We start from the raw sequence: 24,117 nt of genomic DNA, 5'->3' as shown, positions 1-24,117 counted from the left end.
GTTGAATTATCTCGCAGCTGCTCTATTCCCATGTTCTACTGCGTGACTGATAGCCTTGAATTTGAAGTCCGCCATTTTGGGGTCCTTACACACACACTGTAATATTATGTCGAAGCACAGTATGTATTACTCCGCGACGCTCCTGACTACGGTAGCCGTAAAGGGGCGTTCACACCAAACGCGTTGCGAATCTTTCGCGCGTCTGGATCCCATATAAAGTCAACTCATAGACGCGTTTGGTTGAAATTTTTGGTTGAATAGACGCGTTTCGCGCGTTGCGAAATTTCGCCAGAGTTGAAATATTTCAACTTCCAACGCAAGTTGCAAAAGTTTCGCAACTCGCCAGCCAATCAGCGTTGAGATGCTCCGCCCGTTGGGCTGCTGCTGCTCTGGTAGCGCTGGAAGCGGAAGTTAACAAGGCGGAGTCGGTGAAACTCCCCGAGCTGTGTGAGCCTACGGGTGATGTTATGAACCCAAACACCTTGTTAACACTTAACATTGTCTAGGATTCTCCTGTTTGCATTACTACAAGTGTCGTATTTGGATCATCAACTGTTAGATCATGAGGAAAGATAAGTGAAGTTCTGACAAACATCTTCAGATTGTATCTACTCTAAGTTCATGCTTGTTGGCTCCTTTAAGCCCCTCCACCCTGACTTCTACCTCCCTCTCTGTGCATTGACATAATAATAATGGTGTGTTTCACCATTGCATTTTTTTCCTGACTTTCCGTTGTAGTCGGTTACTGTCCTGAGGCAGGTTTAACTTCCTGAAAGGCCAGGTGTAGCTGGTGATGTCCTGACAGGCATGAAGGGATGGGCTGCAGGTGAGATGGGCGTGAGAACCAGGTCAAGGGAATGAAGGATGATCAGGTGTGAATGACCGGGTCTGAAATGACATTAGAGTTAATTAAACCAGCAAACAGAATGAAAACAACTAATAAGACGGGGAATTCGTGACAATATGGTCTGATCTTTTATGTTCTTGTTTTGTCTGATCTTAGCCTTTTTATTCTAAAACAACTGTCAGTGCTATAAGTTTTTTCATAGATACATGTTACATCTTCATTTAACAATCACTGTATAAAAACGAGGATCAGCTATCAATCTGGCAACAAAGGGGGCTGCTTGATGTTTACAGAAGTTAGAAGTTTTTCAACCAAGTAGAAAGTTTACGAGGTTTTGTTGTTGTGTGGTTGGGTGTATGCTTGTGTATACTACTGCATTAGTATATTGATGTTAAGTTAGCTGATAAGTGTCTATCTTTACATCTATATTAAGTACTTAAACTTTACTTGAAACTAAATGCGCAATATAAATACAATGTACTGTAACGGCACTTGTACAAGAGTTTTCTTTTAATTTGGAAAATGTCTTCCTGATTTGTGTGGCAGTAATATTATAGCAGAATATGTACACATTATCTTATCTATGGTCATTGAGAGGTATTACATTTCCATCAAATACTTGTCCAGGTCCAACGGATGTAGGATGAGTTACCAAACTCAACAATCAGTCAGCGTGGATGTTTTAGCTTTTGCTTAAAAAAACAAATGGCTTGCTTGTGAGTAGAATTACCAATGAAGTAATCATATTAAAGTTGTGTTTTTGTCACTAATTGCATACATTTTTACTCATGCTCAAATCATGTTGACTTTTACATCTCTAATAAGTATGTGACACACTGAATGACACAATTGAATCCCATGCCGTTTTAATTTTAACTGCAAACAATGCCAAAGATTATGCCTAAATACAGGTTCTGGTGAAGTGTGCCCCAACACAAGACCCCTGCACCACCATGATGTCAAACACAAAGATAATATAATTTTTTTTTAGAAGATTGAAGATTGAAGACATGGTTCACATATTGTCTTTCAGAGCTAAATCTTGCTAGGGCAACTGCAATCCAAAACTTGGGTTGGATACTTTTTAGATATCTAATGTCCTATTTTTCAAAGCTAAATCAGACTTAGGTCTGACAGCTTAAATAACCCTTCTACATTTTTAAGGTTGTTAGCTCAATATTGTCAGGCATTAGTAGTGCTAAATAAAGTTGAAATATATAATTATTGCAGACAAAACGAGTATGCTAAATACCCTAAAACAGCATGAAAACGCATATGAAACGCAAATTGCAATGGCTTAACATTCTTCTGACTCACAATAGAAGTTCCCTTTTGATTTTAACTTCAACTCATTTAACGAGTGAACAGGGTACTTTAAAAAAAGATAAACATCAAGAAATTAGCTAGCCTTGATAGTCAAGTATCTGTTATTTTGGACTTTGACCTCTTTGATGCATATCAGTCCAAGCTCAAATATGTCCTATCAAAACTGCTCATTTAACTTATTTCTACATGTCTATGTAAAACACGATTCACACAAAGATACAGGTACCCCATCATAGGCCGACTTAACATGATACAGCCTAGAGTATAGTCAGAATTTAACCCACAACCCAGCATGCAAAACAGGTGTTAAAAGGTATTGATATAGTTGCCTCATGCAGAGAGATAAAACAGCTTGAGTTAAATAGCAATACTGTTCTCGATATGAGCAGGGTCCAGGTAGCTGTAAGGTATTTCAAGCTGCAAGTTCCTTGTTGCAATTGCTTCACTGAGGTTGGACAACTCTGCTTGAAATTCTTTAATCATCTGCTTTGGAGCAGGCTCCTGGAATCGTTCATCGGGGTATGAACCCATGGGAACCTGCCAAAAGGACAAAACAAAACAGTGAATCAGATTGACACAGTAATGTGTTTGGTATAAATTATTTTAAACACTTAAAATGCGAACGTGTTATAATGAGTATTTATCATCACCAAACCTACCATGTCAGAGTACGTCTCTGAAAGTATCCAACAGAGTGCTCCAAAGTTGACTGTCTCACCAACATTTGGGAGAGTCTCCAAAATTGTCTCCATGCTTGACTGCCCCTTAGTGGTTGAAGGAGGTTTGCGCAGCAGAAGTGAGCCATTTGGCATCCAGTAGTAGTCAAACTAAATTAAGAAAGAAATCTCAACATGTCACAACTAAATTAATAAAATAAACTTGATTTAATGTCAAACATTGCAAACAAAGTCATGTCAATCTACACTGGGAATTTAAACTTTGCACCATTGTAGGGTATATATGACTGCTGCTTTTTATTCTATTCTAGTCTTGATTAGTCTATAACAATGCAGAGTTTCTATGATATTCGAGTATTCTCTACAGTGGTGTTGGATGCCAGGGCAATGCCATCTACAGAAACCACATCACCAGACAATTGATCTCTGAGGTGTTCAGGGCCCAGTAAAATAACTTCAGTTTTGTCTGAGTTTAACATCAGGAAGTTGCAGGTCATCCATGTTTTATGTCTTTAAGACATTCTTGAATTTTAGCGAGCTCCTCTGGTTTGATCAATAGATATAATTGAGTATCATCTGCATAGCAATGAAAGTTTATGGAGTGTTTCCTGATAATGTTGCCCAAAGGAATTATATATAAGGTAAATAAAATTGGTCCAAGCACAGAACCTTGTGGAACTCCGTGATTAACGTTAGTGGTCATTGAGGCTTCATCGTTTACAAATACAAATTGAGATCGATCTGATAAATAGGATTTAAACCAACTTAGTGCGGTACCTGAAATGCCAATCGACTGATCCAGTCTCTGTAATAGGATGTCATGATCAATGGTGTCGAACACAGCACTAAGGTCTAATAATACCAGTACGGAGATGAGTCCTTTATCTGATGCAATTCGTAATTTGTCATTTTCACCAGTGCTGTCTCTGTGCTGTGGTGTTTTCTAAATCCTGACTGAAACTCCTCAAATAAACTATTCTGATGTAGAAAGTCGCACAACTGATTTGCGACTACTTTCTCAAGGATTTTAGAGAGGAAGGGAAGGTTAGAGATTGGTCTGTAGTAAGCCAACACCTCTGGATTAAGAGTGGGCTTTTTCAGGAGAGGTTTAATTACAGCTACTTTGAAGGAATGTGGTACATGGCCTGTTAGCAAAGACACATTAACAATATCCAACAGAGAGGTGCCAATTAAAGGCAACACGTCTTTAAGCAGCCTCGTTGGGATGGGGTCCAAGAGACAGGCGGTTTAGAAGTAGAAACCGTTGAGGAGGAGCTATCCAAATATACACCAGGGCATACAGCCGTTTCCAAGGCCACTCCTCTTGATGACAGATCGGCAGTGGTTGAGGGCAAGAGATCATCAATCTTGCCTCTAATAGTTCAAATCTTTTCATTGAATAAGTTCATTAAGTCATTACTACTGAGGTCTATTGGAATACACGGCTCCACAGAGCTGTGACTCTCTGTCAGCCTGGCTACAGTGCTAAAGAGAACCCTGGGGTTGTTCTTATTTTTCTCTATTACTGATGAGTAATAGGCTGCTCTGGCATTACGGAGAGCCTTTTTATATGTTTCAAGGCTATCTCGCCAAACTAAGCATGATTCTTCCAGATTGGTGGAACGCCATATACTTTCGAGCTTTCGGGAAGTTTGCTTTAGTTTGCGGGTCTGAGGGTTATACCAGGGAGCAAACCTCCTTTGCCTCACTGTCTTTTTCTTCAGTGGGGCTATCGAGTCTAGTGTCATTCTCACTGAGCCTGTAGCACTATCGACAAGATGATCAATCTGGGACGGACTAAAGTTAGGGAGTCCTCCGTCACATTGAGACGTGGTATTGAATCAAATGCAGAAGGAATCGCTTCTTTAAATTTAGCTACAGCACTGTCAGTTAGACATCTGGTGTAGAAACTTTTGACTAACGGTGTATACTCCGGGAGTATAAACTCAAAAGTTATGAGGTAATGGTCTGACAGAAGAGGGTTCTGTGGGAAGACCTCCAAATGCTCAATGTCAATGCCATATGCAAGAACAAGGTCGAGGGTGTGGCCAAAGCAGTGAGTGGGTTTCTGTACTCTCTGACAGAAGCCAATCGAGTCCAACAATGAGGTAAATGCAGCACTAAGGCAATCATTATCAATATCCACATGAATATTAAAATATCCTACAATAATAACCTTATCAGTTTTAAGGACTAAACTTGATAAAAACTCTGAAAATTCAGATATAAATTCTGAATATGGACCTGGTGGCCGTTACAGTATAACAAATAGAAGTGGCTGTAATGTTTTCCAGGTTGGATGTGAAAGACTAAGAACAAGGCTTTCAAATGAGTTGTAGGTTTAGTTGTTTAGCTTAGGTTTAGGATTCATTAATAGGCTTGAGTCAAAGATGGCTGCTACTCCACCACCTCGGCCGGTGGAGGAATGTGAGTATTAATATGACTTGGAGGAGTTGATTCATTTAGGCTGACATATTCTTCATGGCTCAGCCAGGTTTTAGTAAGACACAATAAATCAATGTGATTGTCTGATATTAAATAATTTACTAATACAGCTTTAGATGACAGAGATCTAATATTTAGGAGTCCACATTAAATTATCCTGTTTTGTTGCACTGTTGCAGTAGTGTTGTTAACCTGTATGAGGTTATTTTGTATGACTCCTCTTCTGGTTACTTTTGATTTCATTAATTTAAGTGGGCGTGGGACAGACACAGTCTTTATAGAGTACAATTATTGGTAATAAGAGCACTATAATGTGAGTGTTTAAAGATATATTGTAACAATATGTTGACCGATACATTTTTGATCAGCACATGTTGCATACTGTTAATATTATACTGTATATGCATATTCATACAGCCCTTACTATTTAATACTATTTATACTCTACATATGAACACATTAATCTGCACTTTGCTGTTGTTGCACTCCTGGTTCGATGCTGCATTGTGTTGTGTCAGTACTCAATGACTTCAATCTAATCGGCTGAGGGTACTGAGCAGTTACAGGATAGAAATCTACCCTTCAGTGCACTCTGGTGGACAAACTGAGTAATGAAGGCTGTTTCTGGACATATTTTTGTTTTTTTCCAATAAGGATATTTCTGATATATCCGCTTCCAACTCAAAATATAATTTCACAATCTAAAAGCAAAATAAAATAATAAATACATTGAGGGTCTGCCAAAACGTTCAACACCCTACACAAAATCAGTAAGAGCCAACTAAACATTAACATTACTCATTAAAGCTAGGATATAAAGTATTTTAGAAACACCTTTGTTATATTAGTTGACATTTCCTTTACATTCTGCCAGAATCCATTAAAACAAATGCAAAAGAAGAGAAATAAAATCTGATGTCTGTGGCTATCGTAGGAATTGTATTGAACCCAATGTGATTATTTGTACTTAGTGTGTCATGCCGGCTGCTGACTTAAAGCCATCCCATACTAAGAGGTTTTCAACAGGTCTCGACTCTGAAGCTGCTGCACCACCTCCTGGGCTTGATGCTGGTGAAAGGACTCCCTGGAGTAAACATCAAAGTGGACCCCTAACCGCTGGGAAGATTAAACAAATGAATGTCAAATTTTACAGTTGATTATATTTATTCTTCTGATATTTTCTTTAGTTTATATTTCACAGCTTAGGTTTCTTAACTGTGGTGTCAGTTGGTCATGCATGTTATTCAGTCCAGCTGCTGGTACCTTGTACACCTGTTGATACTCGTCCACGGTGATCTCCCTGAACTGTTGCCATAACGACACAGCCTCGTTGTCATGCTGTTCCAGCTGTCTAAAGAAGTCTCTGGCAGCCTGCTTCATATCCTCATTGTGCTCTGCCTCCTTGTTTACTTGAACATAAACCTGCAAGACAAAAACAACAAACATAATTTTGACTAAGGTTCCTGTTTCATACTTGTGATGAAACACACTCATTCAACATGTCTCTTTGATAAATCTGGGTGTGTTTATCCAAACATGCAAAGTCACCTCAAACAAATGCTGTAAGCGATTCTCTTTCACTTTCTCTTGACATCCAAATAGCTCCCAGCAAACCAGAAATCAAAGATGGAAAACAGTTTTCATCAATAGCGTTTATGACACCAGATGACCTCTGTTGAATATTTATTTACTCACCAAACTGCATACCCCAGTCTCCAAGGTAGTTCATTCGAATAACAAGTTAGCAATAAAGTTACCTGGAGACCTGGAATTTAATTATTTATTTTACAACTTTACTACACTCTGGTCTTTCAAAACATTTATTTTGGCAATTCTTTACATCTATTTCTCATCATTTCATTTATCCTAGAGATACCTGCAATGAGCTGATAGAAGCTAATACTACAGTGCAACTCACTTACATGATAATCTTTGTCACTATTCTGGTTTCAGTTACTGAACAAATCTACCGGTAAATGTTATCCAAAACTCACCAATAATTGTAGATCTTAAGTGTCCATAATGACATTTGTTGGGCTATATTTGGATAGCTGCACCATTAAAACACATTAACTCTGACTGACAACAATCTACAAGTGGAAGACATTGCATGTACTTAAAGAAGATATACAAACTAATGTTGTTCCTCTCTTTACGTAGAATAAAATAACAAAAGAAAGTAGGAAAATAATAATAATAATAAGACCCATTCACAGCTAGTACAAAGGAAGATGCACACATAAATGATATCTCAAGTAAGGTTCTTCAAGCAAAGGAAAAATGGCAGCTTTACAGTAATTAGAGGACAGTGATGAGCTCTCTTCCGTAGCTCCTGTTAAAAGTGTGGCTGCAGCTTTGTGACTGATGTGCAATAACTTCAAAACCTTCATTGGAAAACCGGAAAGATTGCCAATATAACAATCTATTTTAGAAGTTACAAAAGCATGAACAGGTTTCTATATTTCTGTTTTTGTATATATATATATAAATATGTTTCTGCTATTTTTTACGGGTTAGACTAAACACCGTTGATATGTTTGTGGAAACTGATGATATGGCTTTGCTGTAACTCAGGTTGGTGGTTAAAACCTTGAGCTCCTCCAGTCCACATGTTGATGTGTCACAGACATAAACATTGAACCCCAAAGTGCAACCAATGCATTGACAAGCAAACATGTTAATCGATTTAGATAAAAGCTATTGAACAAATAAATGCTACGAAGGATGAGCTTGTCTCCAAGATGAACCTCACCCGAGTGGCCAAGTGTTCAGTCTGCAGCTGAATGTCACTGCTGGATGGTAAAATCCCACTGATCCGTAACGTGCCGATTGATAGTTTGAAGTCAGCATTAAAATTACAATTCATGACCAAATAAGTTACCGTCAAAGTTAAAGTCCTCAGGATTTTAAGCCAAAATGAAACATATAGATAATAGTTACTAGAGGATATAAAACAGTAAAAAAAAAAAGAAGAAACACTAGCCATATGAATCTCACCCTGTCAGAGGCACAACCCGTACGAGTGATTATAGAGTACGTCCCCAGCAGAAAAAAACCCAGTTATTTAAATAAATATAAAATTGTATCCTGTTGTTTCTCAACACCATCAGCTTATACGCTAATAGCCCACCTGTTCAGCTACCTTAAATTATTAATTTTCCACAAAAATGTAAAATGTCCAATCGCTGAAACAATTCAGTCTGATTTGTAGTTACCAGCTCCATTGTGAAGAAGTCAGAGCCCCTGCAGTGACCCGAGGCTGATAAACAAAAAGCTTTACAATTCTCTATAGAAGAAATGGTCCCAGTGATAATTGACAGGTGTCTGGAACTTATCCCATAAAAAAGGGGGACGGGTTGTGGAAAGAGACTTTCTTGTTTGGAAATCAAAAGATAAAGACAAACAAAATTCATAACCGTATGGTGGAAGCATGTAGAAAACCACAAAGCTTATACGGTTTGTGTGATCCCTTCTTAGTCATAAATAGAAAAACTAAAACAAACCCAAATACTTGAGTAAACACTTTATTTTTGTTCCCGCTTTTCTTGAATCAAAGCCCCTTTATACCTGCAGCAAATAATCATGACATTTTGGTACAATAAACAAAAGTCACGCAAAAAAATACAGTGTATACAAATGTAATAACAGTAATTGCCAGTACAGTTTAAAAACAATGCTGAAAAAGCCAATGTCTGTTCCTGGAGCCCAGTCTAAAGGCAGTCTTGGTTTATCCACTCGTCAATGTTCAATCCCTTTTTTCAAAATGTACATTTAGAGAAGCTGCACAACTAACATCCTCTCTGTGAAATAACCAAATTTAACAAAAGAAACAAAATCAAAAGGCCAGATGTGTGGTGGCAATCAACCTTTTATGAAGGCATCAGAACAAAGCCACATACATAATGTTAAGAGGCCACTGGTAGAGTCACAGGGCGTCCTTAAACAAGTTGGCAGCAGGAAGCCCTAGCTCCTAGCTCTGGTAGACACAGCAAATGTGGATACCACAAACTGAGTCCACATAGAGGTGTTTGGGCACAGCTAGGAGAGAAGTCCAACCAGACCGAGTCCCTGGAGGAGCCTGCAGCAGAGAGCATTCCTCAATATCAGACGCTGACACTCAGGAAACATCTGTGGAGGACAAATGAGAAAAGAGAATGAGGACGCTTCAATATTGACACATTTCATATCAGGAGATGACTCCAGCCCTGTGACCTGTACAGTAGTGTAAGCTGGCTCTCTGTTAGACACATGGGGATTTGGACCACCAAGATTCACAACAGTGGAGATGAACAAATACTTTATAACCAGCTTTAAACAAAAAGTGAAATGATGAGCCCAGAACAAAGCGTTTCATTAAAACTGACCAGACTCTTGGGCTTAACTTTAGGTGGACAAGCTCAAGCTGATTGTGGGGCATTATGACAATAACTGGAGACCTTGAAAATGCAGGATTATTTACAACACACAGAAGAAATTAGCGGTTCATTAAGACGGACAAGTCGTCTGCTCTGCACCATTACATTCGGCTGGACCACTACTGTCCATTGTGAAACTAAGCCACACCTTCGACGGCAAGATGCCGTCTGCTGTGCAAAACGTAAACACTTAACACATGCAGTGACTGGCTCATGAGTCTTGTGTAACAGTTTATGTAGAAAGAAGAAAAGCAGGACCAAACTTTGCTTTTCAGGAATCATTAATTCGTCACAAAGTAGCTTCCCAATGAGATTTTTTGGACTAATAATCATCAGTAATGTAGCTAGAATGAATATAATGGCAAATAATAGAACAATTGTAAAAAAGAAACTAATTTTGTTTAAGTGTGATTTTGAAATAATAAATACTCACAGCTGGCAGGTTGCTCTCCGAACCTTCGCATCAGTTGATCATGCGTGAACTTGACGAACGCATCATATTGCTCTGTTGGAAGAATAAACATTCATTGGCACACGGTACGGATTAATATCTACAAATTGTACAACATTTTTATTATAATAACAACCGTACCCGCAAGCTTTGTAGTCAAGATCTCATCGTACTCCTCACGGATTTTGTCCTCTCGCTCTTTAAGCAGCCTTTCACAAATCATCCCAACCTGTCGGATGGAAAATAAAGGCTGCTCTTTCCTAGTGGGAGATGAGGCACCAGAGGACGTTCCTGTAAGGAGAGATAATATCATGCAATGTACACTAGACATCAAACACCGTAACAACACTGCAACTGGTCAGGCCAATGCTACAATAGACAGTATACAGAAATTGCGCAGCTTTAATGCCAAGCATGCCAACTTCAGGCTTGTAACCATGTGCTATGGTCAGCTAAAAGCCTCCATGTTGTCATCATAACCAGGAACTAAACCAACCAGCTCATGATAAACTAATGACTTAAATAGTCAAATGAGTAGTGTATAATTTATGTATTAAGTTGACGGATTTGTAAAATAAACTAAGTCAACATGCTCATAAAGATCGTAGCTACCTGGCAGGGCGGGTCCACTGGGAACATGCTGCAGGTCCAGAGGACAGCAGCTGTCTGCCTGCTGGAAAGCACTGTCTAGGTGTCGTCGTTTCTGCAGCCGCTTATACTCCTGTTTGATGTTGTGTAAAATTTGCTCTGAAACAGGAAGAAAAACATTTGCACCATTATAGAAGAGGCATCTCAGAATCCACAATTGTGACACTTTCACGTGGCCTTGCTGATGTATTGAGATGACGTTTGTTATGTGGCGACGATGTAAATCAGTGAGCATCAAATACAACAATCATCTGTTAATTATTACAAATCATCACATACACACACACCTTAGTTCAATGATATTCCCACACTTCAACTTCCACAAAGCCTACTCATTTATAAAAAGTGCAAAAAAAGATTATGCCGAACGCACACCTGGGCAGTAATGATTCACATGGTATACGATGTGCGTCCGCCGACCAGCAGCATTCATTGACTTGTTTTCACCACCATAACGTTACACACGGGCTACACGAGAACTTTGTCCAGTTTCCAATAATTAGTAGTTTGACCACACTGACTTTAGAGAGCATTAAAATATAAAATGCAGGTGTAAATGTGTACCTGTGGTTAGTCTGGACGACACTTCGCCGAACGGCGAGGGCTCCATTCTCAAATATTTCTGTGGCGAAGAGACCGGAGACGTGAACGGGGCGCACCTCCTTCTTTTCGGTGAAGCCTGGCTCATCAGTGGATCAAAATCCAGAGTCCTTTTCAGGGTAGCCCCACAAGCCATCACGCCAAAATGTTTTTTTTTTTTTAAAACACGAAGACAAGAAAGGCTAAAATTCCCTTTTACGTGGGAAAGTTGCGAACCTGGGCCCCGATCTGTGCCGCTACTTCCAGCTAGCGTTAGCTCGGTCAAACGGCAGCGGCGATTCCGCTCAGCAGACAAATTCACACGAATTTCTTCTCTTGTTGCCTTCTGCTGATAAATCTCATCTAGATTACGTTACCAGATATATTCTGAGACGATCCGGGGAGAATATTCTACTGTAAACTTTCTATACAATCGGATGATTGCAGATTTAGCAGGACTTGTTCCGAGTTTCATCCATTAACGGCCCAGAAGAGTTTACCTTGTTCCGTCCGAACTAATCGGGTATGCGCATGCGCGAAGAAATGGCTGACACTGGTACTTGTAGTTTTCGTTCCCTATCGTGTCCATCGTTTTATTAACTGAAATACTACATTTCCCGAAGACGTTGGAAATTGTCCTTCTTTTCAAATGTGTCGTTTGCTCAGCAAACCCTTCAAACCACTGTGCAGTTTCAGTGTTACTTAAACGTTTGAATGAAAGCAATAAAGGCCTTTTTAAACCTTCAAACTTTATTTAATACTTACGGTTGTTTAAAAAAATACTCCAACACACTATATGATCATTACAATGTACACGGAATTACTTCATATGAGGATTTGACTAAAATGCGCCTACAAAGAATAATTATAATGTGTAGTTATTTAACGTTATTCCTCAGTTGATTTATAGTACAGATCAAATATTTTATGTGAACCCTGTGGTTAGTCTTGAATTAAGAGCACACTTCCAATTCAGAAGAAATAACAATATTGCTGCCTGAGAATCAAAACATTTGAAAAAAAATAAAAATAAATGAAGGTACACCTTTACCAGGGTATGATTTAGTATGATGAATTGATCAACATGAATGACATAGACTAATAGTAGCCTAGTAATAATGCTCTTGGACTTCTCAAAGCTTACTCTGGCTTGTTGGTTTTTATTTAAAACAACACCCCACCCCTGGCACACTCAACCAAAAGTTTGAGACATTTTCCTTCCATCATTACCACTTCCATATCCACCCTGATACACTAACACATTTGAACTGTACAAAATGGAGGAGGATGTGTGGTATTTCAACACTTGTTCTCCAGCCAAAAAGTCATAACATTTGACATCCATATAGGACTTCACTAAACTTTACTTTGTGTGTAATTATTCTGCAGTGTCAAGCTGTGAAGTTTACCAAATGTGTTGGACAATATGAACAATATAAATAAGTTCAATCATGGTGTTATACTTTGATTTGTAAGTCCTATGCCATTGAAGATTCATGCAGCTTTGTCCCATCTAGGACTGCAACAAAAGATTATTTTCATTATCAATTAATCTACCACTTGTTCTCTCAGTTATTTGTTTGATAAAACGTCAAGAAAAGGTCTTGTTGAGACTTTCACACATGGTAGAGTAAACCCGCCTCATGAGTATTTGGTGTATAAATCCTGTTGACATCTGTGTGAACATATGTTGTAATTTCCGTGTCCCTCTGAGCCAAGCGATGAAAAGGGCAGAGCAGATGTTGGTGTCAGAGGATGCTGTGGGAGCTCTTCTCTTGCAATTTGTCACTACTGGGGTTACAAAAAGTAACAACAGGAGACTGGCTTTTCTCTGAAAGGCTGCCACTATTGTCAATGACACATCTTCCACAAGGGGGCACTGAAACATTACGGATGTCTTCAACTTGCTGTCAGTTCATGGCTTGGCTTCCTTTCAGTCTCTGTTCCTCCTTGGATCAGTGACTGTCGGATGAGTTAAGCGACATGTGCTGCAACCTCCTAATTACCACAATCAAATAATCAATCAAACAACTGCAGGCAAAATGACAACCAGCTGCAACTTTATTCAAACGTTCGAAAACAGCAATAAAACACTTGACTGATTGTGGTTTTTAAGTCATAGAGTCCTCATTATGCCACCACTGTACAGAAGCCACTTGACAGTTGACATTTTGATCTTCAATACTGGATAATACAAGAGGCAGCAAAGCATACTGATAAACAGCGGTCTGGATAACGTCACACCAAGATAAATGTCTAAGAACAATTGTGCTGTGAGTTTTCTAGAATAAAAGTTCTACATCATCTATTAGAAAAAAATCACATCGTAGCAGATTATTTTGTAAGGTCAGTTGTCGAGTCTCCTCCACACAATGCATACACACAGACTTCCATCCAAGTTACCAGCTAATGAACAGACCCTTGTTTCTTTGTTTAGATAAGTAAAATTAACAGCACATATTTTTATTAAGTGTTACGCCAAAAGTACTTCACTAGGCCTGTGCATGGGTTGCTTTTATTTTCCGAAATGATGCCCACCTGCAACAGTAGCCCTAAAACAACTCACTGCAATGATCAAACGGCTTGGGGTTGGACATACATCATCAAGTCACAAGGTATCACACACACACACACACACACACAAGGCAATACAAATTGTACATTTGATGAAAGCAGCTCAGAAACTACTTCAGTTTGTTACAGTAGTGACCAGCACACTGCATCCAAATTCAGATTTAATGTGTTCAAGCATTGGCCAAAAGCTGTTGTTGTTATTGTTGTTGTTGTTGTTGTTGTTGTGTTGGCTGTAAAGCTAAAGGAGTTGATTTGAACACTTTATTTAGCGAGAAAAGACTGTACAGTTGTTAGGTACACATTTGAACAAAGACACGTTACTCTATAGGTCTAACAGCGAGTGGTTAAAGAAATGGACAACAGGGACGATCGTCACTCTGCCATCGAAAATGCCATTTCCATATTTGACACACTTAAAAGATGTGAATCCGTTTACCTCCATTTCATTTGGATAACGTTTTTTTTCTTCTTTTCTCTTGAGCACGAATCACCTGTCATATCTCAAAATGTCTTCACGCAGTTTGCCACTCACTGATTATTGTCAGAGGAAAGTACTAAAATGAAACGTTTAATGTTAATTTTGGAATACAACTATCAAAGTTATTTGAACTTTATTTTTAGCTTTTATTTTTGTACATGAATCCTGTAGAAAGTCAAGACAAGAAGATGAGTTATATTTATGGTGCAAGATACATTTTAAAGTCTAAACAATATGGTAAAACATCTCGAATTAAACATGTCAGTAGCCCCTTATCCCATAAATGATATTGTTTTCAAAACCTGAATACACAGTACAAAAATATAATATGCCTTAACTAACTGGACATATTGAAGTCTGGTGAACAGCAGACTCATGATAGTCTTTGATAATCCTTTCCACTTGCAAGTCCTTTCTATGAACTTGTGATACGGTTTGGCACTTTGGCACACCATGTACTCACAGACCAACGTAAAGTAATGGAACCACTAACGCGTCTATGTGAAGACATAAGTCGAGGATTTCTTTCTCTGGGATATCTAACCTCTGCTTCATTGTGTTAAATGTATTGTTTGGGGAGGATGACGTTTACAGTTTACTGCGTCACGGCCAATTAGACAGCCTCTGCAGACGTTTCAGTTGACACAGAGATTGTTACTTTGGCTATTTTCACAGTGGTCTTCACGCAGCTCTCTGCAGCCCTGTTGGCAGAAATGTTGGCATTTCTGTTCTGGCAGTCTGACTCAAGGCTATTGTCCAACTGCTGCACACTGCCCCTGCAGGCATGGCAGGAGGTGAGCAAGGCGTGCCGCATGTCCTTGCTCCTCAAGGCGTAGATGATTGGATTGACAGTGGAGTTGAGCAGACACAGCATGCTGCAGAATGCAAATACTGTCTTGAAGTCATCGCCCATCCTCCAGAAGAGGTCATAGACCATGATGGCCAGCACTGGGCCCCAGCAGATGACCAGCACTGCCAGGATGAGCACTAGGGTCTTGGCCAGACGGATGTCCATGCGCGTCTGCTCAGGGCGTGTGGTCTGCACTTTAGTCCCATCTGCTGAGTAAACAACAAGGCTCTTCTGGGAGGTGCGGCTGAGCATGCGCACAGCGTGATGGTGTGCTTTCCAGAGGATGTATATGTAGGCGTAGATGATGAAAAGAACCAGCACGCTGGTTACACCGATCCAGAACAACAGGTAGTTCACATCTATTAAAGGGAATATGTCTGAGCAAATCGAATTGAGACGTTTACAGTTCCAGCCCAGCAGAGGTAGCACTGCAATGACAATGGAGATGGTCCACATCACACAAAAGGCAATGACAGCCTTGGTCCGTGTCACGATGCGCCTATAGGCGAGAGGCCGGTGTATGGAGATGTAGCGGTCAATAGCAGTGAGGAATAGGCTCCCCACAGATGCAGTGAACGACGCCGTGACTCCACCCAGCTTGAAGAGAAAAACATTGGGGCTGTCCTTCCTGTGGAAAACATGGAAGTCCAGAAAGCTGTAGACAAATATGACACTTCCCAGCAGATCAGCCACAGCCAGACTACCTATGAAGTGGTAGGAGGGTCGGCAGCGGAGGGTGCGGGACTGGAAGATGACGCAGAGCACCACCAGGTTCTCCAGCACCGTGAAGGTACCCAGAGTCAGAGACATCACTGCCACGGCCAGCTGCTGGCTGGGGGTCAGGATCATGAAACACTCCATGTCCATAAAGTTCTCCCCACATTGTATAGTGTTAGTCTCATCTCTGAATGTGCTCCTGTTGCCAAACAAGTCTGTGGCATTGGTGGGGAAGAAGGGGATGCCCTTGAGGATGAGCTCCTCGTCTGCAGGTACTTTGTTCGGGAAAGAGTTGCTGCGGAAAGCAGACAAGGGCTTCTGCAGAGAGAAACCCGCCTTGAAGTCTACATCATTGAGGGGGTCCTCATAGTTAGCGTCATTGGAGCCCAAATACTGTAAACCAGATGTAATAGTCCGGAAGGTGGTGTCCGCCACACCATCCAGCACAGATTTCATGGCTGCGTCTGAGGGAAATACTGCAGTCTAAGACGCCAGGACAACCTACAAATTGATGACAAACATTTCAGACAGATTTGAAAAAGCTAAAAAAAAATCACATGCCTATTATGACAGGAAATTCAATTTTCAGTAGTGCACAGCGATATAAAAAGTATATTTCACATAATCTTCACATTATGCAAATATTTGTTTTTAATTATTTTATAGAATTCCTAAATTTATTATAAATCACATCTGGTCTCTGACAAGCTGGTGTACTTATAATTACTGTTTCGTGCATACTGTACTTATCAGTGCATATACAATTATAAATCACAGAGTGCTTTCTTTTCAAGACCAGAAAACCTACAAACCTGGAAACATAAAGGCTGAGGATAAACACATCGAATTATTTTCTATGAGGTGCAGAATCAGATGTTGGTCCTTTGTACCTGACTGGAACACTGGAAATCAAGCTAATTGCATCCGTGTAAAACAATGCACAATATGCACGCTCACATTTTGGGAGTCTGATTTACTATAAGAGGTATATTACAGCTTGATATATTGTTATTACATCATTTAGATTTCGAAAAGTGATCTTAATATTAGGCTTTTAGAAAATACAGTTGTCAATGCAGGAGAGTAGATTTATTGTTATTGTGTTGGGTACTAAAAGCAAAAATTAGTTCAGTAATGATAATAATAATAATAATTTGAAAAAAGAAGAACACATACGTTTAGGCTTGGACAAACAACACAAAGCATATAAAGTATAATCATATGAAAGAAAACAATAACCAAAGCCGAAACTAAACATTTTAAAGAGGAAAAGTGGTTATTTACCTTACATAATTTTCCAAGTGCGCAGAATCGCTCTTAACCGCTGCGCGTTAATCCAAGTCAGAAGCGCATCCTCAAACCAGGACAGATTTTTACATGAAAGGTGATTCAACCAGCGTGCATGTGTGTATATGGGAAAGCACTGCGAGTTTCTTTTTAAAAAAGAGCTATATATCACATAAGTTTATCAGACGTCAATGTGTGTCTTGTCGCTCTTGGAGTGCGCTCCTGTTTTGTGGATACAGGTTGCCGCTGCCGCTGCCGCTGGCTCCATCGTCTCTCCAGTCTTTTTCTCTGTGTCTTCACACTTATGAAGACTCGCTGCTCGGAGCCCTGTCACGTGTTTCCATAGCTGTATCTGCCCAACCCCTGAAGCTGTCAAGTGCAGTGCATATAGAGACAAGGGAGACGACAGTGCTGGTGGTGGAGGCTTAAAAAAGGATCTGATTTGAATTTCCAAAGCTCCTCCTTTCAGACGATGTGTGTCTCGGACAAAGAACCGGCAGCAGCACAGCACAAAGCATCACAAAAAACTAGATTAATAGCTTTAAATAGTCGATTAATCTTCCTCATTCACAATTGTGAACTCAATTTCTACATTTTGCAGGAACAAAAAGCTGCATTGGTCCCACACAATCTCCACATGAAGGTCACTTTTTTATGTCTGCTTTCCATTTCCTCGCTGTGCATGCATTCAAAATGCAGTTGTAGGTTGCAGACTTCATTGCTAGTCAGTGCATTTTGGTTTATTGTGTGAATAATTGACTAACATTGAGAATCTCAAAGAACAGAAAGCAGACGTTTATCATTTTGATGTTGGCTGAACTGAAATCCTCCTCACATGTCTGTTTCCCCTTTTATTAGCTGTTTTTTTTGTGTTACCTTCCTAACTTTCTTGATATTTTCAGATCCATTCCATCCAATTATTTGGAGTACAAGAGAGTCTTCTGTATTTGGATGAAAATACCAAAGGAAAGTGGGATTTTAGGAGCCAAACATGTAATTTACATACTTGAAACGCAGGGGAGCTGAGCAGTCAAAAGGCAACATGAGATCATTCATACACATTCAATCAGATTACACACATGCAGAGTCAGATCCTGCTATGAATCACAATAACAAAGAGATGGCCTTTGCTATTGTTACATTACAGATTACATTCACGAATGCTCCAATTGACCTGTTTTCATTTGGCAATATTCATGTAAATGTTTTTTTATTTCCTCACAAAGGGTCCAGGCCAAGGAGGCACTAGTCGAGTGGCTTCGTAGATGAAATCAGAATAGATGCACTAATGTGACATTTCACGGCCACAGATTGCCTCGGCCGAACAGAACATGAAAACCTTGCGTGGCTGTCAGGACTGAAATGAGGCTATGGCTTTTTCATCACCACCACCATCATCATCACCACAGGTGTAATTATTAATATTGCTCAGCTGCCATGTCTGTCTGAAATGAACAAAATGTTCTACTTCACGAAATGAGGAGACATTTACGGCCTGGAAATGAGAAAAATGTCTAAAACAACACATCTTGAGGAGGAGGAGTTATACTCATAGTTCTGTGAATACATTTCCCATTTTTGGTCAAATTGTCTGCTGGCAGATTGTCAGTGTGAGTTATAGGCTACTTGTAAATATTCTCATCAATCTTTAGGCAAACAGAGCAAACACATTATTTACACTCATAATCTTGGCTAAAAAGATAAAAGCTGAGCTCCACATAATGATTCAAACCTGAGAGCGGCCCAAAATAAAAGCCCTCTTCCTCGATGATAACAGTTAATCTCGAGCCGAGTAAATGGCAGACAAATGCCTTGTTCAAATAAAGAAGCATCAAAGGACTGGGAAGAGAGAAACACTGGTTCACCTCCTCTCTTCGTGGCTTCTCGGATTGAAGCCTGAAGTAATGACCTTCCAGTCTCCAGTTTCCCTTTTCAGCCCGAGAGGGAAAACATCCCCCTCAGACGCCCTTTCACTATTAGAGAGCCCCGTCTGTGATGCGTCACTGCATTCTCGGAGAAATGTTTTGATCATGTTTCATAGTTCACCGTTTCATCGTTTGTACCTTAAAGCTTTTGTGTGCACTTCTCTTTCCTATTTCAGGGAATGTCAGCAGGAGGGTGATGAAGTCATTTCATGCAATTAACTTTGTAGGCACGTACGTGTCGTCTCACCTTAAAGCCAAATAAGAGTGTATCTATGATAGCCATAATTAGTATCATTGCAGTTAAAGTTCACTGAAAAATAAACTATTTTGTAATTTCTCTATGACATTTGGCTTGTTATACTAATGTCATATCATAGCATGCTGCCTAATCAAAATGCTAATATGCTCACAGTGACAATGCAAAATGTTGGTGTTCAGCAGGTATGATGTTCACCATATCAAAGTTGAACTTTTTAGCATGCTAAAATTAGCTATTTAACACTAAATACAAAGTACAGCTTAGGCTGATGGGAATGCAATTAGTTTGGAAAGTATTTGGTCATTAACCAAAGTATTAGACATGTTGAAAAGTTGACCTGATGATGCCACTGTATAAACAGTCAGGGATGACATTTTTTGCCAATTCATCAAGTAGATGTTGATATAGTCTGCTGAATAATTGAAGACGTTGACCTGTTGGAGGCGCTAAAAGAAGAACCAGGGAGTGCCGCAGTCATAATCTGGGGAAAAAATGAATGGCAATCCATCCAGTAGTTGTTGAGATATTTCAGTCTGGACCAAAGTAGTGCTCCGAGCAACTAAGCAACTGAGCAACTGAGCAACTCAAAACAGGACCCAGAAATGGAGAGTACATCAGCAGCAACAGTACTTACATTTAAATGGTGGATTTGGCTTAAGCTTGTTTCGTATTATTAGACAGCATGCTGAAATATGCAGGTTTTTCTTACACCTCCATGTCATTTCTTCAGATTGCTCAATTAAGTATTTGCATCCCATTTGATTGACGACCGGCAGCAGCTCAACGATGCAGTCTTGCTTTCAAACATAACATATCTGCTGTAGCAAATATGAAAATGTTCCAGACAAAATGTTTGAGCATAGTTTAAATTGCATCAGTTTATTATCCTGATTCCACTTACTGAGACGTTGTCATATCCACCACACGGTTTGTCAAACTGACTGGTGTACTGTGACAGTTCTCCCTGACTTTGTTGGCATGCTAACCTGTGAGTGAGCAATGAGCGATGGCTCAAGCAAAGCTCACGGCCATCTGCGTTGTCGTTGTGCTGCATAACATTTTGTCCTCCAGTTACTCATTTTGAGTCCGTGGATCAGAGGAAAGAGCTCAGGGAGGGAAATGAAAAGTGTAGTCAGAGGAAGGAAGTGTCTATTCCAGTTGTAATTTGACTAACTATTCAGCACTAAATGTCAGACTCCTAGTTTAGGTCTGTTTGGTCCACTTTATTTCCATTTGAGCACATTATTATGCATAGAGAGAAAAATACCTCCATAAACAAACAATTCATTTCTGAATATGTCATCAACACCAGCTGTTTGTAAGCTCAAACACAACCTACTATACATGTTTTTTTAATACAAGTTAGTTACTAAATATTGACCTCCAGTAACTTTTTTTTCTGGTGCATTGTAATAACAGCTGCATAACTGAAGCAGCGAACTGGCACAATTAACATTAACTTGCTATATGAAACGATAGACACGTTAGTTGGGAATATGGCTGCGACCTGTCTGACTTGACACTTGATGTTACCTGAAAATAAATTACATTTCTAAAAAACTAAAGCTAAATATACCTCAAACTACAAAATAAATGTATAATAATGACAGATGTAATGATCAAGGTATGTTGGTTAGTTAGTGCAATTGTATATTTCCTACTCAGGCTAACTGACTCAAACCAATGAACGTTGAAACAGACCGATTTCTCCATTTACACTTATGTACATGAAGCAAAGTCAAAATAATTGGCAGTTGGATTTAAGATATATGGTTAATATGGCTTAGCTTCTTAAACTGTTGTTTTTTTAAGTTTAGTTAAAGCGTGTTGCTGCAGACGATTGCTTGTTCTTAGGACTTAGTGTCTCACATGGTTCACATTACAGTGATGTTGGATGAAATGCAGATAGGCGTTAACTCAGGACTCATAATCCAGATATACCTCACTCATGCATCAGTAACAACCTGATCAATATGAGAGGCCGACTAAGGTTGAATAATCAAAATCGGTCATGGATTCATCGAAGCTTGGTACTCCGCTGATCTGAATCTTCCAATCGCTGCTCTCCTTTACTAAACAGGCTAAACCAGTGATTAAGTGTACCACAATGCACCTGTGCACGAGTCAACCCAATCTGAAAATAGGCCACATGTACAATAAGCAGATACTTTTGTCTTTTTGCCAGTAAGCAGTTCTAGTAACTTAGAGCTCATTTTTCACATGCGACTCTTCCTCATTATTATGTGTAACATAGTGAGACAACTATAGTGCTCCATAAATAGCTCTGAAGTGTGTTTTTTTTATATTGCAGAGCTGCAGCTGCACCATCGGTTCATAACAAATTACTTTTTGTATTGAACTACGACCATACAGAACTTTTGCTCATTGTGCTAAACTACAACTTGATCATCAGCTAGTGTGATGAATATATTTGATTAGTTTCAAAATAGTAGTTTGGGGTCAATTGTTGATCTCATCCGTGTCTATTGAGGCTGGAGAAGAGGCGTTACCACGTTGTGTATCAAATTAGATATAAAAAAATGGCCATTGACATATTTTTAGAGAAAGATCTAGCAATGTACTGCTATTATCCTGTATATAGTAAGTTTACAGTGTAAACAAAACATTTGTATATGCTTTTTGTTACTACAACTGTACTATTTTAGCCATGCTTGCCGCTCTTTGGCAATAATGGTGTGTGTCTGGCGGCCGGTCCACTGCTCCAGACTGAAATATCTCAACAATTATTTTATTGATCGCCATGAATTCCCCAGAGGATGTATCCTACTGACTTTAATCATCACCTGACAACATACCATGTGTGCCACCAGAAGGCCATATTTGTTCAATGTCAACAAGCCGGATTGGTAGATAATTTTGTCCAGACATTCATAGTTCCCAGACAATATGTATGTTGTGGTGATCACCTTTTTGTTTATTATCATCAAGTCAAACATTTAATTTGTCCAATTCTTTAGTTTCTGAACAATAACATGCAAAGCTAATGATAGTAGAACCCTAATTAATAAATGTTAGGGTACTAACACTATAAACAAAGATGGTGAAAATTGTTAACATTATATTTGAATTATCAGCAAGTGAACATGTCATTGTGAGCATGTTAATGTGCTGATATTCAATATGTTAATTTGTCAGCATACAATATTTGTCTGTGAATATAAATATGTTGTTTCATTCATCATAAGTCAAAGTGGATGTTGGAAGAGACGCATTTTGGTTGTAAAATAGGAAACAAAAAGCACAGCAAACTGACCAATCAGCATTTGTTTATCTCCTTGTTTCTGCTAAACACTAAATATGAAATGCAATAAAGTGGGGACGTCTCACATGGATCAACACCGCAGGGCTCTGCTGCTGTGTGTGGACTGATGGTTCTGCCTTTGCAAACGTCCTTATACGCATTTTATGATTCTTAAGTCAAAACGACTAATTTGAGTGAACACACTGCACTCGCAGCTGAACATAAAGTCCTATCCCATCCAGGTGACGGGGCAACAGCCATCTTGCTGTCTTCATAAAGTTATGAGACTAACCGGCTGTCATTGAGGCTGTCAGCCTGCAGCAGGGAACAGATATGAGCCGGGCAGCTGGTGAGAATGCCCACTGGGCGCCTCCCGTGTGGAGGCTCTGGACAAGACTGACTGAGGAGACTTCAGGTCACACTGAGGAGCATCTATCCCATCTGGACTGGGCATGCCTGAGTTTCCAACTCACTAAATCGTACTACTCACAACATAGCTGCATGTAAATCCAAATGTATGAAAGTATCACATTTAAGTATACATGTTCAAACCCATGGATACAGGACACCATTTTATGTATTACCAAGAAGCTTCTAATATGATTTAACTTGTAGTCTTCAAAACACTGCGGGGCACTTTTGGATCTTTATTGTGTTAGAAAAAACAATAATATTCATCATATTTGGATCTAATAGACACCAAACAGTCTTACTCAGTATGACTATTATTATTATTATTATTATTATTATTATTATTATTATTAATTTCCAGGTGATGATAATTCATCTCTGATATATGTCTGAGATCACGAAAAAGCATATGAATGAAATAATAACCAAATATATGCGGCTCTGCAACAACAAGAACAACAAAGTAAACCTACTAACCTTTGCTGTTATGAAAATAAATCACCTCTCTGGCAAAGCAAGAATAAAATAATCTACTTTTGTTACATATTTTTGTGAGTGTTTCTTCGCAAAATGTTCAAAAATATCACAAAGCAGAAAACCCAAATAAGCTGGCTTTTGTTAATCAAATCAGATCAAACCCATACAGCTCTCAATAATTAACACAATGTGTTTTTTTCTGAATATACAGTGAATATAAACTTTGATGGACAAATACATTTTAAGATTTTAAATCAGGTTAGCAGGGCCTTTAGGGGGGAATACAAGGAGAAACCCATAAGAGTTAAATAGTGAATATAGAGTTTATAGTCTTTAGTAAACTGAAAAGCTACATTTAAAGCAAATATTTGAAAAAAATATGTTTTAACCTGTTCATTAACTCAAACTACAACTTTCTGGGGGAACTGTCAGAAAACTCAGAATTAATTGGACAATCAGGAATACAAAAGACTAATTAAAAACTCACTG

General features: G+C 39.2%; 4 protein-coding genes across 4 annotated transcripts; all 4 read right to left on the bottom strand.

Annotated features, from left to right (window-relative positions):
* Window positions 1-2,078: 2,078 nt before the first annotated feature.
* LOC117727532 (hydroperoxide isomerase ALOXE3-like) lies at window positions 2,079-3,036 on the bottom strand. Its single transcript, XM_034527893.1, has 2 exons — window positions 2,833-3,036; window positions 2,079-2,710 (listed from the first exon to the last, which is right to left on the bottom strand). The coding sequence occupies exons 1-2, from the start codon at window positions 2,983-2,985 to the stop codon at window positions 2,531-2,533; spliced, it is 333 nt and encodes a 110-aa protein (XP_034383784.1). The 5' UTR covers window positions 2,986-3,036; the 3' UTR covers window positions 2,079-2,530.
* Window positions 3,037-6,282: 3,246 nt separating this feature from the next.
* Window positions 6,283-6,856, bottom strand: LOC117727680 (probable arginine--tRNA ligase, mitochondrial). The gene is made up of 3 exons (XM_034528102.1): window positions 6,844-6,856; window positions 6,559-6,717; window positions 6,283-6,411 (listed from the first exon to the last, which is right to left on the bottom strand). The coding sequence occupies exons 2-3, from the start codon at window positions 6,673-6,675 to the stop codon at window positions 6,304-6,306; spliced, it is 225 nt and encodes a 74-aa protein (XP_034383993.1). The 5' UTR covers window positions 6,676-6,717; window positions 6,844-6,856; the 3' UTR covers window positions 6,283-6,303.
* Window positions 6,857-8,803: 1,947 nt separating this feature from the next.
* Window positions 8,804-11,921, bottom strand: LOC117727664 (akirin-2-like). The gene is made up of 5 exons (XM_034528080.1): window positions 11,374-11,921; window positions 10,774-10,908; window positions 10,303-10,452; window positions 10,144-10,215; window positions 8,804-9,423 (listed from the first exon to the last, which is right to left on the bottom strand). Exons 1-5 carry the CDS (start codon window positions 11,543-11,545, stop codon window positions 9,413-9,415), a joined length of 540 nt encoding a protein of 179 aa, XP_034383971.1. The 5' UTR covers window positions 11,546-11,921; the 3' UTR covers window positions 8,804-9,412.
* A 3,132-nt stretch (window positions 11,922-15,053) lies between these two features.
* On the bottom strand, window positions 15,054-16,478 carry cnr1 (cannabinoid receptor 1). The gene has a single exon (XM_034527892.1). It carries the CDS (start codon window positions 16,461-16,463, stop codon window positions 15,054-15,056), a length of 1,410 nt encoding a protein of 469 aa, XP_034383783.1. The 5' UTR covers window positions 16,464-16,478.
* Between the last annotated feature and the right edge of the window lie 7,639 nt (window positions 16,479-24,117).

This window comes from Cyclopterus lumpus, chromosome 24, assembly GCF_009769545.1.
Source record: "Cyclopterus lumpus isolate fCycLum1 chromosome 24, fCycLum1.pri, whole genome shotgun sequence".
In the NCBI taxonomy this organism is placed as follows: domain Eukaryota; kingdom Metazoa; phylum Chordata; class Actinopteri; order Perciformes; family Cyclopteridae; genus Cyclopterus; species Cyclopterus lumpus.
Note: the sequence above shows the minus strand (reverse complement) of the source record. Positions and strands in the feature narration are given on the sequence as shown.

Excerpts from the sequence above, each read along its gene's own strand:
- cnr1 (XM_034527892.1), bottom strand. The coding sequence starts at position 16,463 with ATGAAATCTGTGCTGGATGGTGTGGCGGACACCACCTTCCGGACTATT.
- LOC117727532 (XM_034527893.1), bottom strand. The coding sequence starts at position 2,985 with ATGCCAAATGGCTCACTTCTGCTGCGCAAACCTCCTTCAACCACTAAG. Across the intron at positions 2,711-2,832 it reads CAGAGACGTACTCTGACATG|GTTCCCATGGGTTCATACCC; the intron begins GTAGGTTTGGTG and ends TCCTTTTGGCAG.
- LOC117727680 (XM_034528102.1), bottom strand. The coding sequence starts at position 6,675 with ATGAAGCAGGCTGCCAGAGACTTCTTTAGACAGCTGGAACAGCATGAC. Across the intron at positions 6,412-6,558 it reads AGTATCAACAGGTGTACAAG|CGGTTAGGGGTCCACTTTGA; the intron begins GTACCAGCAGCT and ends TAATCTTCCCAG.
- LOC117727664 (XM_034528080.1), bottom strand. The coding sequence starts at position 11,545 with ATGGCTTGTGGGGCTACCCTGAAAAGGACTCTGGATTTTGATCCACTG. Across the intron at positions 10,909-11,373 it reads GTCGTCCAGACTAACCACAG|AGCAAATTTTACACAACATC; the intron begins GTACACATTTAC and ends TTCCTGTTTCAG. Across the intron at positions 10,453-10,773 it reads CAGTGGACCCGCCCTGCCAG|GAACGTCCTCTGGTGCCTCA; the intron begins GTAGCTACGATC and ends CTCTCCTTACAG.